Source organism: Salmo salar, chromosome 23 (genome assembly GCF_965601325.2).
Source record: "Salmo salar chromosome 23, fSalSal1, whole genome shotgun sequence".
In the NCBI taxonomy this organism is placed as follows: domain Eukaryota; kingdom Metazoa; phylum Chordata; class Actinopteri; order Salmoniformes; family Salmonidae; genus Salmo; species Salmo salar.
The window spans coordinates 7,541,346-7,559,384 of record NC_138313.1 but is presented as its reverse complement, the minus strand read 5'-3'; the positions used below and the strand labels follow the sequence as shown (position 1 = coordinate 7,559,384).

The 18,039-nt window shown below is 44.1% G+C and overlaps 1 protein-coding gene across 2 annotated transcripts in view; it reads right to left on the bottom strand.

The window, feature by feature from the left end:
* The window catches only part of LOC106584010 (microtubule-associated serine/threonine-protein kinase 2), a 160,722-nt gene that overhangs the window by 21,635 nt on the left and 121,048 nt on the right, over positions 1–18,039 (bottom strand). For both annotated transcript variants that reach the window (XM_045706497.2, XM_045706496.2), the window contains 3 exons: positions 9,839–9,914; positions 9,412–9,621; positions 4,019–4,120 (listed from right to left, as the gene is read on the bottom strand). In XM_045706497.2, the coding sequence (XP_045562453.2) occupies positions 4,019–4,120; positions 9,412–9,621; positions 9,839–9,914 (388 nt within the window). The remainder of the gene's footprint in view (positions 1–4,018; positions 4,121–9,411; positions 9,622–9,838; positions 9,915–18,039) is intronic.

Below are 18,039 nucleotides of genomic sequence, written 5' to 3'. Positions count from 1 at the left end.
AAGCCTCAAAATATGACAACATGCCTAGCTAACAGCTAAATGTTTATTGTTTACTTTGTTATAATTCAATTCTATTTTAGAGGCTCCACATCATTGTCATGGAAAATATTAATGCTATTTCCAACAACCAATGAGCAACTCCGCCGTAAATCCAGCTGTATATTGAATGTTGAGATTGCCGAAAGGCAGTCTCTTTGGCAATGGCATGGAGTGGAAAGGAATGGAATGTTAGCTAAAAAGACCGGTACCCAGACTAGCTCTCAGATGGTCAGGGAGAGCATTCCATAGGCGAGGGGCTAGGTAGCAGAAGGCTCTGTCCCCGATAGTTCGGAGACGTGTCTCAGTAGGGAGTGGCTGGAGAGGAGAGTGAGGTGGCTCGCTGATTGAGATGAGGTTGCTGATGTAGGTGAGGCTCATTCCATTCAAGGCTTTAAATACAAACATTGTAATTTTTAGGTCGATCCTGTAGTTGACCGGGAGCCAGTGGAGTTGGGCCAGGATCAGGGTGATCTGGTCAGACTTCTTGGTCCTGGTCAGGACCCTGGCAGCACTGTTCTGTTTTAGTCGGAGCCTCTGTAGTGATTTGGATGGGAGGCCCCCAATCAGAGCATTGCCATAGTCAATCCGAGAGAAGATGAAGGCGTGGGAAAGTATTGGTATCACTCGGGCAAAGTTTTCAAGATGGAAAAATTATGTTTTTCATATTTGTTTTATGTGGGCCTCAAAGGACAGAGAAGGATCAAACTTGACTCCTAGGTTGGAGATGACAGAGGACAGGTAGATGGCCTGGCCATTGATTGTAGGGCAGATGTTTCCAGCACTGGTGACCTGATTGGTTTTCCCAATAAGCATAGCCTCAGTTTTGCTACTGTTCAACTCGAGGAAATTCTCATTCATCTATGCCCTGATGTCCTTTAGGGAGCTGCTGAGTTTTGCTAGGGTAGAGATGGAGTCCGGTTTGCGTTAATGTACCGTAAATTCTGGACTATAAGCCGCAACTTTTTTCCCACGCTTTGAACATCGCGGCTTAAACAATGACGCGGCTAATATATGGATTTTTCCCACTTTCAATTTTTTTTCTACAAAAAACACATTCTGTGATGTGTTCAGTTTTTTGGCGGCATGAAGCTTTCATTAGACCAATGAAATTGCCGAACGGGTTAAGGTCAAACAACTTTTTTGTTTACTGTTTAGATTAAATCGAGCGCTCTCAAACTTCCCATCATTCTGATTACGGTAGTCATTTTGTCACCCTCATCATGGCAAAGACACGGAGAAATGCATATGATGCAGCTTTCAAGTTGAAGGCGATTGATCTGGCTGTTGGAAAAGGAAATAGAGCTGCTGCACGGGAGCTTGGTCTTAATGAGTCGATGATAAGACGTTGGAAACAGCAGCGTGAGGAATTGACTCCGTGCAAAAAGACAACTAAAGCTTACTGCTCATTTTTTATTTTTTGTTACAAGCCGTGTTTCGTTAAAGCCTATTTATTTTTGTTACAAGCCGTGTTTCGTTAAAGCCTATTTATTTTTGTTACAATCCGTGTTTCGTTAAAGCCTGTGTAAAGTTCATTTGTTTCAATGTACCGGTAGGCACCTGCGGCTTATAGACATGTGCGGCTTATTTATGTTCAAAATAATATATATTTTTTAATTCAGTGGGTGCGGCTTATATTCAGGTGCGCTTAACCTGTTATCGCTAGGGGGCAGTATTTTCACGGCTGGATAAAAAACGTACCCGATTTAATCTGGTTACTACACCTGCCCAGTAACTAGAATATGCATATAATTATTGGCTTTGGATAGAAAACACTCCAAAGTTTCTAAAACTGTTTGAATGTTGTCTGTGAGTATAACAGAACTCAAATGGCAGGTCAAAACCTGAGAGATTCCTTTACAGGAAGTGGCCTGTCTGACCATTTATTGTCTTTCTTTGACATCTCATTCAATTACAAAGGATCTCTGCGGTAACGTGACACTTCCCACGGCTCCAATAGGCTCTCAGAGCCCGGGAAAAACCTGAATGTCGTCATTCCAGCCCCAGGCTGTAACACATTATCACCTTTCTCAAGTGGCCGATCAAGGGACTGTGGGCTTAGGCGTGTGCACTGGCCGCCCCCGTCTTTGTGTTTTTTCCTATGTTTGCCGAAAAGGAGATTCCCGGTCGGAATATTTTCGCTTTTTTACGAGATGAATTGCATAAAAATTGATTTTAAACAGCGGTTGACATGCTTCGAAGTACGGTAATGGAATATTTAGAATTTCTTTGTCACGAAATGCGCCATGCGCCCGACCCTGATTTACCATTTCGGATAGTTTCTGGAACGCACGAACAAAACGCCGCTATTCGGATATAACGATGGATTATTTTGGACCAAACCAACATTTGTTATTGAAGTAGCAGTCCTGGGAGTGCATTCTGATGAAGACAACAAAAGGTAATCAAACTTTTGTAATAGTAAATCTGATTTTGGTGAAGGCTAAACTTGCCGGGTGTCTAAATAGCTAGCCCGTGATGGCTGGGCTATGTACTTAGAATATTGCAAAATGTGCTTTCACCAAAAAGCTATTTTAAAATCGGACATATCGAGTGCATAGAGGAGTTCTGTATCTATAATTCTTAAAATAATTGTTATGCTTTTTGTGAACGTTTATCGTGAGTAATTTAGTAAATTGTTAGTAAATTCCCCGTAAGTTTGTGGGGGGTGTGCTAGTTCTGAACGTCACATGCTAATGTAAAAAGCTGTTTTTTGATATAAATATGAACTTGATTGAACAAAACATGCATGTATTGTATAACATAATGTCCTAGGTGTGTCATCTGATGAAGATCATCAAAGGTTAGTGCTGCATTTAGCTGTCTTCTGGGTTTTTGTGACATTATATGCTAGCTTGAAAAATGGGTGTCTGATTATTTCTGGCTGGGTACTCTGCTGACATAATCTAATGTTTTGCTTTCGCTGTAAAGCCTTTTTGAAATCGGACAGTGTGGTTAGATAAAGGAGAGTCTTGTCTTTAAAATGCTGTGAAATAGTAATATGTTTGAAAAATTGAAGTTTTTGTATTTTTGAGGAATTTGTAATTCGCGCCACGCCTATCATTGGATATTGGATGTAATAGTCCGGAAATTACGGTAGTAGACCTGGGTATCATCAGCATAGCAGTGGAAGTTGATGTCATAATCTCGGAGGATTTAGCAGAGGGAGCATGTAAATCAAAAACAGGATAGGCCCCAGCACTGACCCCTGTGGGACACCGCATGTGACTGCAGACTCCTCCGATCTGGACTCGCTGATATGTATTCTACCACCCAGGTTACCCCCACCACCACCTCTCCAAGCTGTGTGTATGTCCATTTGTAAAAACCCATCTTGTGTGTTGTCACAGGATCGGGTGGATGTGATTAGTCAAAAATACAGACGTGAGCACAGGGGCAGCCTCCCCCTCTCTCCACCCCCCTCTCTGTCATTCCCTCCCTACCTCCCAGCTCCAGAGAGAGTGATGAGGTGGAGGGATGGTTCCAGCTGCTTAGCCATGGAGGAGGAGGAGGGGGTGATGAAGCACCATCTCTACCCCCACTGCCCTCTCCCTAGCTGGGCAGAGAGCAGCCGCATGCTTGGGCTGCTTGAGAAACGGTGCTGGGTGGCTGGATGGATGGGAGGGAGCTCCTATGGGTGATACATAAACGTATGTGTTGTAGGCTGTTGCACGTGCAGTGCATCTGCCTCTGAGGACAGATGACAATAATAATAGTGGTCGAGTTGCCACACAATTAGGAGTAAATGGCTAGGTGGCTTATTAACTATAGGAAGAAAATGACTGTCTTGCAAATAGGAACGAATTTACGAGAAAAATAGGAAAAATTTATTTTTTGTGTCATCTTGAAAACCGTGATATAGACATTCATCATCTATCTCCCTCCGGTAAGCACTTAGGTGTGAAATGTTCATTCATTTGAAGGAAACATTGTTGGGAAGCACCTCCGATAATTCCTCGTCTCCCCCTCTCGTTCCTCTTACCAGACATTCCAGCAGGCGTGCCGGCCGAGCGATGACGATCATCAGCTTCCTCACCAGCTGGGTCACAAATGTGACTTCCACACTCTCAGAGCGCTCGTGAGCCTAGACACAGAGAGGAGAGAGGAAGAGTTAGAAAGCACACTGGTAGTGTGAACCATCAGTACTACTTGCCGCAATAGGCAACAGTCACCTCAGCGGGAAAGATAGAATGGTGTTAGTCTATACATGATCAGAAAGATAGTTTATACACAATCAGTAGTATCTAATCAATTCTACATCAACCCGACTTGGTTTTTCGTATAAAAACAGCTTCACCTATCTGTCCATTTTAATAGATGACACAGGAAAGAGGATGAGAAGATACATGCAGTCGATACACTCCATTATACAAAGGGTGGGTCTAATCCTGAATATTGATTGGTTAAAACTGCATTCCAGCCGGTGTCTATTCCACAAGTTACCACCGGCTAAATCTATGACGTTAAAATGCCTATTTACTCTGTTCCATCTGACTGCTCAATCCACCGTCTCATCAACCGAGGCAGATCTCCACTATAAAAATCATCTAGACATTATCTCACATTTCTTTTAGACTAACATTTAGTTTTCAAAAGCAGAGATTTGGAAACCTTGCTGTCTGTCTCTCCGACATTTGCAACATTGTTTCAATATTCAAATTCAATCTCCTGCTGTCCCATAGTAATGAATGTGTCGGGAGACGGAACGAAACAAACACAGGCATTGTTTCTCAGCCAGTTGAAATCATGAATCATTTTTATGGATATATACAAAGAAACGTCAACTGAAAAAAGGTCAAGTGAAACGAAGTGTAGCTAGTTTGCAGTCTTTCCAGCTTCAGTTTGAAAATATTGTGTCAGATGTGTTGTTGGCTAACTCCTCTGAATAACAGTGTACTGACGAAAGAGCACATTTTCTATGCCAGGCGAAATCGTGCCTCATTAGCTCACTGTTATGGATGTGTCCAAATAAATGTCATTGGAAAACTGCCTAAACAAATGCAAATGCCATCACAGTGTTGTTATTCTGGCTGCAATGTTTGACGTGACTGTAAGTTAGCCGTAGTTGGCTAGCTAGCAAGCAAGAGATAAGAACGTTGCCAGCCAGTATGGCAATGGAACATTTAGAACGAACTACTGGGTCTCGTCCATAGGTACAGAACAAAAAGACCGAACGACTGGGTCGCGTCTCTGGCAACCAAACCGATAGAACAAACAACCAGCCGGCTTCGGTAGCAACCCTAGATTTGTGTCGGGGCTATATCTTGTGTAAGGATGAAATTGTTTGAATAAATTCATAAAAATAACGTTTTTAATTAAAAATATGTCAATCATTATTTGAATATGTCAGTGACCCGTTGTATAAAAGTGATAATGCCCTCAAAGCCAGTGTTTGGAGGATATATTGGCACGGTTTGCTGGCCCTCGATGAACATCCGTGCCAATATTTCCTTTATCACTTAAACATACAATACAGACTGACACTGAGAAGTAGCTAGCTAGCTAAAGCAGAATGACCTCACTGATACAGTGAAAATATACCACGGAACATGTTGTCAGTTTGGACAGAGTAATTTACCACAGAAAACCACCTAGAGAGCACCTCTGCTAACTAGAAAACACCAAGGGGGAGGAAGATAGACAAAGTGTTAGTGTGTAAAACACATATCCATCAGGTAGGTTTGGTGGAAGGCAGCCTAATAGAGAGCCAGAGCCTGTTAATAAACAAGGCCTGGCCAGGTGTCCGTCGGCCACGGGCTAATAGAAACATCCCATAGTGACAGGCAGGCAGGTAGCTAGACAGGCAGGCAGCTAGGGGGGCAGGCAGACCAGGCAGGCAGACACAGGCAAGAAACAGACAAGAAAGCCAGGCAGCAAGACAGGCTGCTAGGTAGGCAGGCAGCAGGGTCCCTAGGGGCTCCAATCAGCTCCTGAATAATTTATAAAGGTAATGAAAGCGCCAAAGTGCTGAAGATGGAGGGAGGAATGGAGGATCTCCTCCCATTATAGACAAGTGATTGGTGAGTAATGGGCAGCGGTGGGACCGTCATTCACACTCACAACGGCTAATTAACTACGCTGTGTCAGTGTGAGAGACAGTTGGTGTGTGTGTGTGTGTGCGTGTGTGTGTGTGTGTGTGTGTGTGTGTGTGTGTGTGTGTGTGTGTGTGTGTGTGTGTGTGTGTGTGTGTGTGTGTGTGTGTGTGTGTGTGTGTGTGTGTGTGTGTGTGTGTGTGTGTGTGTGTGTGTGTAAGAGAGAGAGAAGAGTGTCTCCGAGTACTCGGACAAAACGAGTATCGTAATGGATATGGACAATTTTCCAAATATGATTATGACACAAGTATTTTTTGTAATTATCCGTGCTCTGAAAAAAAAAGTAATTTTCAGCTGGCAGCACACATCTCTCTTTCACTCAAACAGTGTGAAGAGCTGTGTGCTCAAAACAACTAATGGGCTAGTTCATCTGTCTGTAAAGAAAAGGACGGGTATCGGTTGAGCCAGCTGCAACGATTGGATTAGAACAAGCCGCTCTCCCTCTGCTCTCATTTCACCACACAGAAAAACACACGGTTCTGTTTCACTCACTCATCTCAGGGTACAAGTCTCTCCTTCTCCAAACACTGTGTATGAATCAGAATCCGTAGCTAGTCATTGTTGTTCAATCTAGTTATTTCCTGTCGACTTTGCTGAGGTTATATGGTCGTTTTGTCTGTCTACGTGGCGTTGTTTAGTATGCGCACTTTGTCTGTCCGTATAATTATTCCATTGCTGACAACTCTGTCGTTACATCGTGATACAAGCCCATACATGCTTGCTATTATTATTTATTCTCGCCCAGGCATGTTTACCGAGCGACAGATCATTAGAAAATAAAATTACAAATGTAGATTGTTTATTTTGATTATATACATGTTGTGGCATAAGTGTCAGGAGAGATAAGTTTTGCGCCTCTCGAAAGTGAAACAATATACGGGGGCAAGCAAATTAGCCTACCTTCATTTAAATCTGTGTCTGCAATAAATGCAAGCACTAGTAGCCAGCCATACATTAGGCTATTTATTAGCCTATTTCGTTGATAATTGAATAGGACTAAGTATGTTTTCATCTGTCGGGTCGTTTAACAATGTGTGTCAATGAGAGAAGGAACATAATGATGCGCTCTGAGTGATAGCGCAGTAATGTGCACTTGAAGTATAGACTTTAGCAGCATTTAAAGCACACGTCCGGGTTTTCCGATCAAGAGTAAATCTGATTCCGAGTATCAAGTGTGATAAAACGGATACGATCGGCACACCCCTAGTGTCTCTGTATGTGTGTGAGTGTGTGCAAATGTGTGTGGCTTTGTGTGTGTTGTGCGAGTGTGTGCATCTTCTAAACTGCCTGTAAGACCTGACTACCAGTGAGCGATGGCCAGCCAGCCAAAGGACCACCTCTGACACACTGTGACTGATGGCGAGTGCTGAGCAGGCAGCCTAGCTGGCTAACTACCTCAATCCCCACCTCAGGTGACCTGGGCCTCTAAAGTCTACACAGGGGTCCTCCTTGGGCCAGAGGCGGGGGTTGCTATGGTGACAAGTCACTCAGGCCCGAGGTCGAGGTAGGTGTTGAGGTGGATCAGGTGGTCTCCTGTGACGTTTTTAATGGTGTCGCTGCGTGGGGTGAATGGATAGATGGGAATGGATGGATGGCCTGGCCTGGCTAGAGGAGGGTTAGAGTAGTGGCCTGGAGCTGTGACAAGACAGAGACTGAAAGGGGGATAGGGTTAGAGGGGTGAAGAACAAGACAATGGAGAAGAGCACTGACCGCTATAACTGGGCTGACTGCATATAGGTGCCAAATAACATACGCCGAATCAACATACTAAGGTGTGTAGCAGACAACATATGTCAAGAGGTCTGTGACCTTTTTCAAGCCAAAAAAGTTGAAGTATGCAATAGCCTACCATTTGTTACTAAATAATAAGCATCAACTTTCGCAATACCATGACTATCCCTTGTCACAGATATACCTGTAACCAACCAAGACGGTCCAGCAGAGACCTTGACCTGACCTCAATTCCAAACATCGCCCCCAACCGCAAACAGACAATAACTTAACTGGAAAAGCGTGGTGATCACACTCCCATGTGAGTGTGCTCCACTTTCTCCTCCACTCCCTCTGCTCCAAAACATGTTGCAGCACCTCCTCTTCCTCCAGCCTCCTCTGCCACGATGCGCGACACATCATCCTGGGCCAGAGCGATGGAAATAACAGGAAAAAAATGCGACGCTGGCCATCCGGATCCCTCCGCTCTGGGTACCTGTTCACTGCCTCATTCCACAGCAAGTTTATATCGCCGCCACCTACTGCGTTCTCCTAAGCCCCCTGAACCATGTCGCCCAATTAGTTCCCTGAAGGTGATACAACGTTCTTTCTGTTCTTCAAATTTGGCCAGCATGTGGTTCTCGTGGGGTTAATACTCTGTCTGCTTCTTTCTTTCACTGTCTCTCACACACAAACCACATTCTAACAGGCATCAGCCCTAACACAGGACGGTTTAAACAGCCAATCCAAGACTGGAAAACTCCCCGCAGACCACTCCTCCTATGGCTTCATCCCTCGCTCCCTCCCTCCCTAACTTTGTCTCTCTCTCTCTCTCACTCTCTCTCTCACTCTCTCTCTCTCTCTCTCTCTCCCCCTCCCTCCCTCCCTTAGTCTCGCTCCCTCTTTCTCGGCGCACCCCTCCTCCTGGGTGTCTGGGAGATTCATCCATCACCCCTGCTGACTGCTGGGCCATGAAATTAGAATCAGGGAGAGAAGAGACCCCCTTCCCTTCCCCACCCCACCCTCCGACGACTGGGGGGCATCGGGCGAGGCCACTGGGAGCAATAATGTCACAACCATGAGCACCCCAGCACTGTAACTGAGATAACAGAGACATCAATGACATCACACACACTATTGAATGTCCCTCAAATCCTAACACAGACCAACCCATCTTGTGACTAACCCCCACCAACCCATCTTGTGGGGGCATGTGTCCCATATGGACAGAAAGAGAGAGGGAGAGAGGGAGGGTGGGAGGGGGAGAAGGAGAGAGGGAGGGTGTTTATGTTTTTCCGATGACCTAAACGGGTCAAAGTGGCGTCCTCATCCTATGACATCACGGTGTGTTGACAAACTGCCTGACAGACTTGACAGGCTTAATGATGATGAGTGAGGACCTTAGTGAAACCATGCGTGACGGGGGTTAACAAACAGGTGTCTAAATGAACACGAATTGGACGATATCGTCACTCAATGAATTATTCTACTGATGTTGGAGAATATCAGTGCAAAGGATGAAACTCCTCAAATCCACCTTAACCCCCAAAATTAAAACAAACAGTCCACTCACGTCTTGTAGCAGTTTCTCCAGGTTCTCCTGCAGCTCGTAAAAGTAGCGTGAGGTGATGCAGCCCTCGCGACTTTTATCCAGGCAGTCTCTGGACAGCTCTATGACCTGGTGGTGGATGAAGCTGAGGACCCCGTCGGCCAGGGGCATCACCTTGTCAGGGGCCGAGGACGATAGGAAGTCAGCCAGACGGTCCTCCATCTGAGCCGTGGCCTGGGGATGAGAGGGGGGAGAGTTGGCTCACATATACGCACCTTCCAGACAGCTCATCGTGAGCTTTATTACAATGGAAAAGCTAATTGAAGGACTGTCATAAATTGGTTAAGATTTGAATTCTAGGTATTTAATTTCTGAATCTATTAATGTCAACTAAGTCATAGTAAACAAATGTTAAGACTGATATGAATGAATCATTTTTATGGGAAGGTACCTTGGGAAAGCGCTCCTTGTAGACATGGTTCATCATGACGATCTCATGGTCAAAGGAAATGGGTGAGCGACCAGGGCTGAAAGAAGACAAACATACAGAGATATGAGTGGAGAACGAAGAGACTGTAGCTTGGTAGTCTGGTCTACACCAATATAGAGAGACTGTAGCATGGTGCTCTGGTCTACACCAGTCCAGAGAGACTGTAGCTTGGTAGTCTGGTCTACATCAGTCCAGAGAGACTGTAGCTTGATGGTCTGGTCTACACCAGTCCTGAGAGACTGTAGCTTGGCGGTCTGCTCTACACCAGTCCAGAGAGACTGTAGCTTGGCGGTCTGGTCGACACCAGTCCAGAGAGACTGTAGCTTGGTGGTCTAGTTTACACAAGTCCAGAGAGACTAGTATACTGCATGGTAGTAGGGGTCTGTGCTTTCCAGTATCCCTGAGCTGCAGTACAGCATGACAAAAGTGAGCTCCAAGTCCCAAGCCACCAGTAGAGGGATACTGTGGATGGCGGGAGGTCAGGTCACACAGACAGGGCATGAGATACATTGAAGAGGATGACAGTTCTTAGGTCAGAAACATAGACATGGACATACATGGCTGCACACATACTGTAGTCACACACACATGGAGAGCTGATGGCTCTTGAAACCAGGCAGGGGATTTGTGCGTTATGTTCCTGACAGTGTGTCTGAGAGTCAGTCTGAGGACCCTATCTGTCTGTCAGGACTTCATCGAGGATTTCATACTGGTGGATATCTATGGCTGGAAAGGTCAGTTCCCCGGGGAGCGTGATGTGTAGCGGTGATGGCTCATTTAGTCTGTGTGCATCAGCCCCTTCTCTCTCTCTCTCTCTCTCCATCTCGCTCTCCACATCAAAAGTCTGGCTAGCAGGAACAAATGGAGACAGCCATGACCTTTCTGTCTCTCACTCACACCACCACCGCAGAGAATAAGCTGGGGTTCTGTCTGAATGAGTCCTGAATGAGGCGACAATGAGACTCCCTTCTGAGACACGGTGTGTGTGAGAGAGAGAGAGAGAGAGAGAGAGAGAGAGAGAGAGAGAGAGAGAGACGTTCCAATCTGAGAGGCTTTGTTATATAGCGGTGTACTGGGAGCGGTGGGGGAATGTGTGGCCGGCGCAAATTTGAATTCGGGGTCCACAGATGTGACTGTTTGTGTGAGTCATCTGTGTGTTGTGTGGAGGTGTGGTCATGTGACCAGGGGGATGAGGTATTGCCTATAGTCATCCACCGACAGCTCGCTCATCGTATTAACCATTCTATTGCCTATTACCCAGCTTAATTGAATGAGATCACACTGAATGCGACATATGAGGTCAACTTCATGGGAGCCGTTTATCATCATCTTAAACACTCTCGCGCGAAGGTGAGCTTCTCAGAACATATTCGAATATCCTCTGCTTCTCTTACACACGCATAACATACTAATTTAGTAGAACTGTCTACTTAAAAAAATCAAATATATGCCAGTCATCTTCACGAACCAAGAGGAGAAGCATTCTCAGCTCTGAGTCCTGCCACACACCTCTGTTCTTTTATTTATTTTTTAAATCACTCAGAAATACAATCATAGCCATGCCACTGCTGCCACAGCAACCTAAGGTTAGCTCCGACAGAGATTGATGCACAGTGGCGGCTTCATAAATACTCAAATATTTGAAGGATATTTTCACCCCACCTTCCTTTGTCTGTGAGTGGAGTTGCTTTGAGTGATATGTGACTTTATTGAATAAACCTCACATCCAAATGAGCTGCTAATAGAATCATTAAGGTCCTGAGAATGAATAACATCAGACTGACAGCCACATCAGACTGACAGCCTAGAAAAATATGTTAATAAGTAATTTGAGAAACAACCTTGAACACAGACTCAAATTATACTTGTGGGGGGAAAGGTTTGGATCTACAGTATAAGCCTATGTGTTAATATGCTGAGAGGATTTTTGAAATAAACTAACTTTGAAGACCATTGAATCCTGTTGTTGCTATTCATTTATGTCCTGTAGCACAATACTATTTCTCTTAAAGGATTAGCGGTTTAAAACGGGTGAATTGGCAGTGTGAGCTTTTTAAACACTGATGTCAGATTACGTGAAAAGGGTGCTCAAAAGGAAAAGGTAGAAGATGATTAAGAGGATAAATTAAGTGAATCAGAGCGAGAGAGAGAGAGAGAGAGAGAGAGAAGAGAGAGAGAGAATAACATTGCCCTAACACCAGTGAGGCATGCGACTGGGGAAATGAAGGACCTAATTGACCGTGACAGAGAAGCGGCCGGGCAGGGAGGGGTGTGTACAGTGCCTTGCAAAAGTATTCATCCCCCTTGGCGTGTTTCCTATTTTGTTGCATTACAACCTGTAATTTAAAAAACAGATTTTTATTTGGATTTCATGTAATGGGCATGCACAAAATAGTCCAAATTGCTGAAGTGGATTGAAAAAATAACTGAAAATTGGTGCGTGCATATGTATTTGCTATGAAGCCCCTAAATAAAATCTGGTGCAACCAATTACCTTCAGAAGTCACATAATCAGTGAATTAAAGTCCACCTGTGTGCAATCTAAGTGTCACATGATCTGTCACATGATCTCAGTATATATACACCTGTTCTGAAAGGCCACAGAGTCTGCAACAACACTAAGCAAGGGGCACCACCAAGCAAGCGGCACCATGAAGACCAAGGAGCTGTCACGACATCCGCCGAAGTCGGTTCCTCTCCTTGTTCGGGCGGTGCTTGGCGGTCGGCGTCACCGGTTGTCCTTGTCCGGAATTGTTTGTTGTAAGTGCTTGTGCACGTTATGCTGGTGTGTGACGGGTTTTGTACCAATTTCATTTATTGTTCTGTTAACGGTGGTTTTTATTATTAAACTGCGCCATTGTAAATCAGTTTTTGCTCTCCTGCGCCTGACTTCTCTGCCGCCAGTACGCACCCCTTACAGGAACTCTACAAACAGGTCAGGGACAAAGTTGTGAAGTACAGATCAGGGTTGGGTTATAAAAAAATATCCGAAACTTTGAATATCCCATGGAGCACTATAAAATCTATTATACATTTTTTTGAAAGAATATGGCATCACAACAAACCTGCCAAGAGAGGGCCACCCAACAAAACTCACGGACCAGGCAAGGAGGGCATTAATCAGAGAGGCAACAAAGAGACAAAAGATAACCCTGAAGGAGCTGCGAAGCTCCACAGCGGAGATTGGAGTACCTGTCCATAGAACCACTTTAAGCCTTACACTCCACAGAGCTGGGCTTTACAGAAGAGCGGCCAGAAAAAAGCCATTGCTTAAAGTAAAAAATAAGCAACCGGGTTTGGTGTTCGCCAAAAGGCACATGGGAGACTCCCCAAACATATGGAAGAAGGTACTCTGGTCAGATGAGACTAAAATTGAGCTGGGATACTGGTCAGAATTGAAGGAATGATGGATGGCACTAAATACAGGGAAATTCTTGAGCGAAACCTGTTTCAGTCTTCCAGAGATTTGAGACTGGGACGGAGGTTCACCTTCCATGACCCTAAGCATACTGCTAAAGCAACACTCGAGTGCTTTAAGGGTAAACATTTAAATGTCTTGGAATGGCCTAGAAAAAGCCCAGACCTCAATCCATTTGAGAACCTGTGGTATGACTTAAAGATTGCTGTACACCAGCAGAACCCATCCATCTTGAAGGAGCTGGAGCAGTTTTGCCTTGAAGAATGGGCAAAAATCCTAGTGGCTAGATGTGCCAAGCTTATAGAGACATACCCCAAGAGACTTGCCGCTGTAATTGCTGCAGAAGGTGGCTCTACAAAGTATTGACTTTGGGGGGGGGGGGGGGGGGGTGAATAGTTATGCACGCTCAAGTTCTGTTTTTTTGTCTTATTTCTTGTTTGTTTCACAATAAAAAATATTTTGCATCTTCAAAAGTTGTGTAAATCAAATGATACAAACCCCCCAACATTTTTAATTCCAGGTTGTAAGGCAACAAAATAGGAAAAATGCCAAGGGGGGTGAATACTCTCACAAGCCACTGTATGTATGTGTTTGTGTGTGTGTGAGCACCTCAGAGCCCCATTCGATGAGATGTTAATGACATGGGTAATACATTCAACAAGGGGACACCCAAAATGAAGGGCTGAGCTGCTGAGGGAAGGGTAGAAGTGTTTAATTAAATACACCGTCTGTGACTGTGTGTGTGACTGTCTCTGTGTCTTGTCTGTGAGGCTCTGTGCTGCTCATTAAAACAGGACCCACCGCTGGATATGACAAGCTTATGATGGATGAACATGTTGAGCTCATTTCTACAACTCCAGAAGAATGAGAGTGTGGGAAGAGAAAGAGAGAGGGAAAGAGAGAGAGAGAGAGAGAGAGAGAGAGAGAGAGAGAGAGAGAGAGAGAGAGAGAGAGAGGGTGAGATACAGAGATGGATAGAGTGAGAGAGAGAGAGAGAGAGAGAGAGAGATAAGCACTGCCGTCATCACTCTCAGCCTAGCTGATAATAAGGCCATGAAATTAGCATATGATTGCTTCTTTCTTTAATCTAAATGATCTGGTCTGAGACTCAGCTTTGTCCTCCCTCTCTCACTCCCTCTCGTGCTTTCCCTAGGGATGTGCATCTTTCCCTTTCAAGACGATTGGATACGGATCTAGATACATGGGCTCTGATAAAATACAGGAACGATACGTTATAGTTTGAAATGATTCGATGCGATGAGATACTATTTGATGCAGTAACATTTGATGCATAAACACATTCGTTTTCCATTCTAAATAAAAATTTGCTGCTGAGCTGGATCTGTCTGAGCTGACTTCTGTGTGTGTGTGGTGTGTAAATGATGTATGTCTATGGTGTATGTGCTATGTAGGCACCTGAGCTGAGCCATAAAAGAGACTAGGCATCTACCACCCCACTATCACATTAGGGGGGGCAATGTAGCCTATGTTTTTTGTCCCCCCCCCCCCCCCCACACTTTGGTTCTGAAATCGCCATGAACCACTTGTCATTTTTGCAGATTAAGTGTTTGAGTTAGTAATGTATCAATATTTATAATTTACAAATTAGCTAGCCAATGAATATACAGTACCAGTCAAAAGTTTGGACACTCATTTAAGGCTTTTTCTTTATTTTTTACTATTTTCTACATTGAAGACATCAATACTATGAAATAACACATATGGAATCATGTAGTAACCAAAATATATTTATATTTGAGATTCTTCAAAGTAGCCACCCTTTGCCTTGATGTCAGCTTTGCACACTCTTGGCATTCTCTCAACCAGCTTCATGAGGTAGACACCTGAAATGCTTGCCTTTCCTTCACTCTGAGGTCCAAATCATCCCAAACCATCTCAATTGGGTTGAGGTCGGGTGATTGTGGAGACCAGGTCTTCTGATGCAGCACTCCATCACCCAATTCAGTTCAAATCAAGGCACTTTATTGGCATGGGAAACATATGTTAACATTGCCAAAGCAAGTGAAGTAGATAATATACAAAAGTGAAATAAACAATAAAAATGAACAGTAAACATTACACAGAAGTTCCAAAAGAATAAAGACATTTCAAATGTCATATTATGTATATATACAGTGTTGTAACGATGTGCAAAGTGTGAAAGTACAAAAGGGAAAATATATAAACATAAATATGGGTTGCATTTACAATGGTGTTTGTTCTTCACTGGTTGCCCTTTTCTTGTGGCAAAAGGTCACAAATGTTGCTATTTCACCCAGTAAATATGGGAGTTTATCAAAATCGGGTTTGTTTTCAAATTCTTTGTGGATCTGTGTAATCTGAGGGAAATATGTGTCTCTAATATGGTCATATATTTGGCAGGAGGTTAGGAAGTGCAGCTCAGTTACCACCTCATTTTGTGGGCAGTGTGCATATAGCCTGTCTTCTCTTGAGAGCCAGGTCTGCCTACATCAGCCTTTCTCAATAGCAAGGCTATGCTCACTGAGTCTGTACATAGTCAAAGCTTTCCAGAAGTTTGGGTCAGTCACAGTGGTCAGGTATTCTTAATAAATTTTTTCCAATGTGTCAAGTAATTATCTTTTTGTTTTCTCATGACTTGGTTGGGTCTAATTGTGTTGCGGTCCTGGGGCTCTGCGGGGACTGTTTGTGTTTGTGAACAGAGCCCCAGGACCAGCTTGCTTAGGTGACTCTTCTCCAGGTTAATCTCTTTGTAGGTGATGGCTTTGTTATGCAAGGTTTGGGAATCGCTTCCTTTTAGGTGGTTGTAGAATTTAGCGTCTCTTTTCTGGATTTTTAAAATTAGCGGGTATCGGCCAAATTCTGCTCTGCATGCATTATTTGGTATTTTACGTTGTACACAAGGATATTTTTGCAGAATTCTGCAGGCAGAGTCTCAATTTGGTGTTTGTCCCGTTTTGTGAATTTTTGTTTGGTGAGCGGACCCCAGACCTCACAACCATAAAGGGCAAAGTATGTTTAGCCAGATCCTAATTGGTATATCGAATTTTATGTTCCTTTTGATGGAAGTTACCTGTGGCGCTGATGTTTAGGCCAAGGTTTGTATATTTTTTTGCGTGCTCTAGTGCAATGGTGTCTAGATGGAATTTGTATTTCTGGTCCTGGCGACTGGACCTTTTTTGGAAGACCATTATTTTGGTCGATTTACTGTCAGGGCCCAGGTCTGGCAGAATCTGTGCAGAAGATCTAGGTGCTGCAGTAGGCCTTCCTTGGTTGGTGACAGAAGCACCAGATCATCAGCAAACAGTAGACATTTTACTTCAGATTATAGTAGGGTGAGGCCGGGTGCTGCAGACTGTTCTAGTGCTCACGCCAACTCGTTGATATACAGTATATGTTGAAGAGGGTGGGGCTCACTCTCCTTCTTGGTCAAATAGCCCTTACACATCCTGGAGGTCTGTTCTATCCGCCATCACTTCATATTTCAGCATGATAATGCATGCCCCAATGTCGCAAGGATCTGTACACAATTCCTGGAGGCTAAAAATGTGCCAGTTCTTCCATGGCCTGCATACTAACCAGACATGTCACTCGTTGAGCATGTTTGGGATGCTCTGGGTCGACAGCATGTTCCAGTTCCCGCCGATATCCAACAACTTCCCACAGCTATTGAAGAGGAGTGGCACAACATTCCACAGGCCACAATCAACAGCCAGAGGCAAATGGTGGCCACACCAGATACTGATTTTCTGATCGACACCCCTACCAACAGATGCATATTTGTATTCCCAGTCATGTGAAATCCATAAATGTATTTCAAATGAATGAATTGAATGATATATGAACTGTAACAGTAAAATCTTTGAAATAGTACAGTATTTGTCAACTAATAAAGCCAGATATCACGCAGGCCATTTTAGCAGCAAGATCAAGAACAGGCTGCCTACCTCGCGTTGGTCAGGGTGTGAACCTGGGCACAGAGTGCAGTTTAACTAGGCTACTGATATTGCCTGGGGTTGTAGTACAGACACTGAAGGAGAGGACACATCAGTTGTCACAAAAGATTAGCGCTATTTTCAGGAAGGTAGAAAGAATGTAATAAGCAAAAAGAATGTGTGAACCGGCGAGTTGTAACGTTTGAATAGATTTTCTGACCGTTGTAGTGGCGACACGTCATTCAGGGTTTTGAGACCCACCTGCATGTTATTTTTCAATTAATACGTGTCACATATCAGTTCGCAAACAAAGTCCCCAACAAATAATTGAGTTATTGGAGCCACATCCAAGCATGGTCTCTTTTTTGCTTTCTTGAGTAAGGCAGCTCCAAAATGCAGGTGTTTAAGCCTAGCTCAGTGCTTTCTGTGGTGGTGGGGCAGCCAGCAGAAAATACGGAGTGTAGGGTTGACAAAATATGCCCACAAATTGTGTGCTGCTGCATAAATTATGTAATATGCCAGGGAGATATGTATACTGTAGCTAAGAAAGTAACACTAAGTTTATGTTGTGTAGTAAGCTGCTAGTAGCCCATGTGCCTCGCCCTAATAATTTGGCCCGTTTCCCCCTTATAACTTAGTCTACTGTTCTGATTTGGTGGTGCACATGTAGCCTTTAGCCTGTTTTAGGAAATGTCATCATCGAATATTGTAAGAGCTTTCATTGTCTGCTTATATGTCCCCTTTATTTATCCTATGGTTCTGACTTGGTGTACAGGGAAAATACTGTAAGACCGGCCCATGTTCTGAATTCTATCGCTGTACAAATAGTT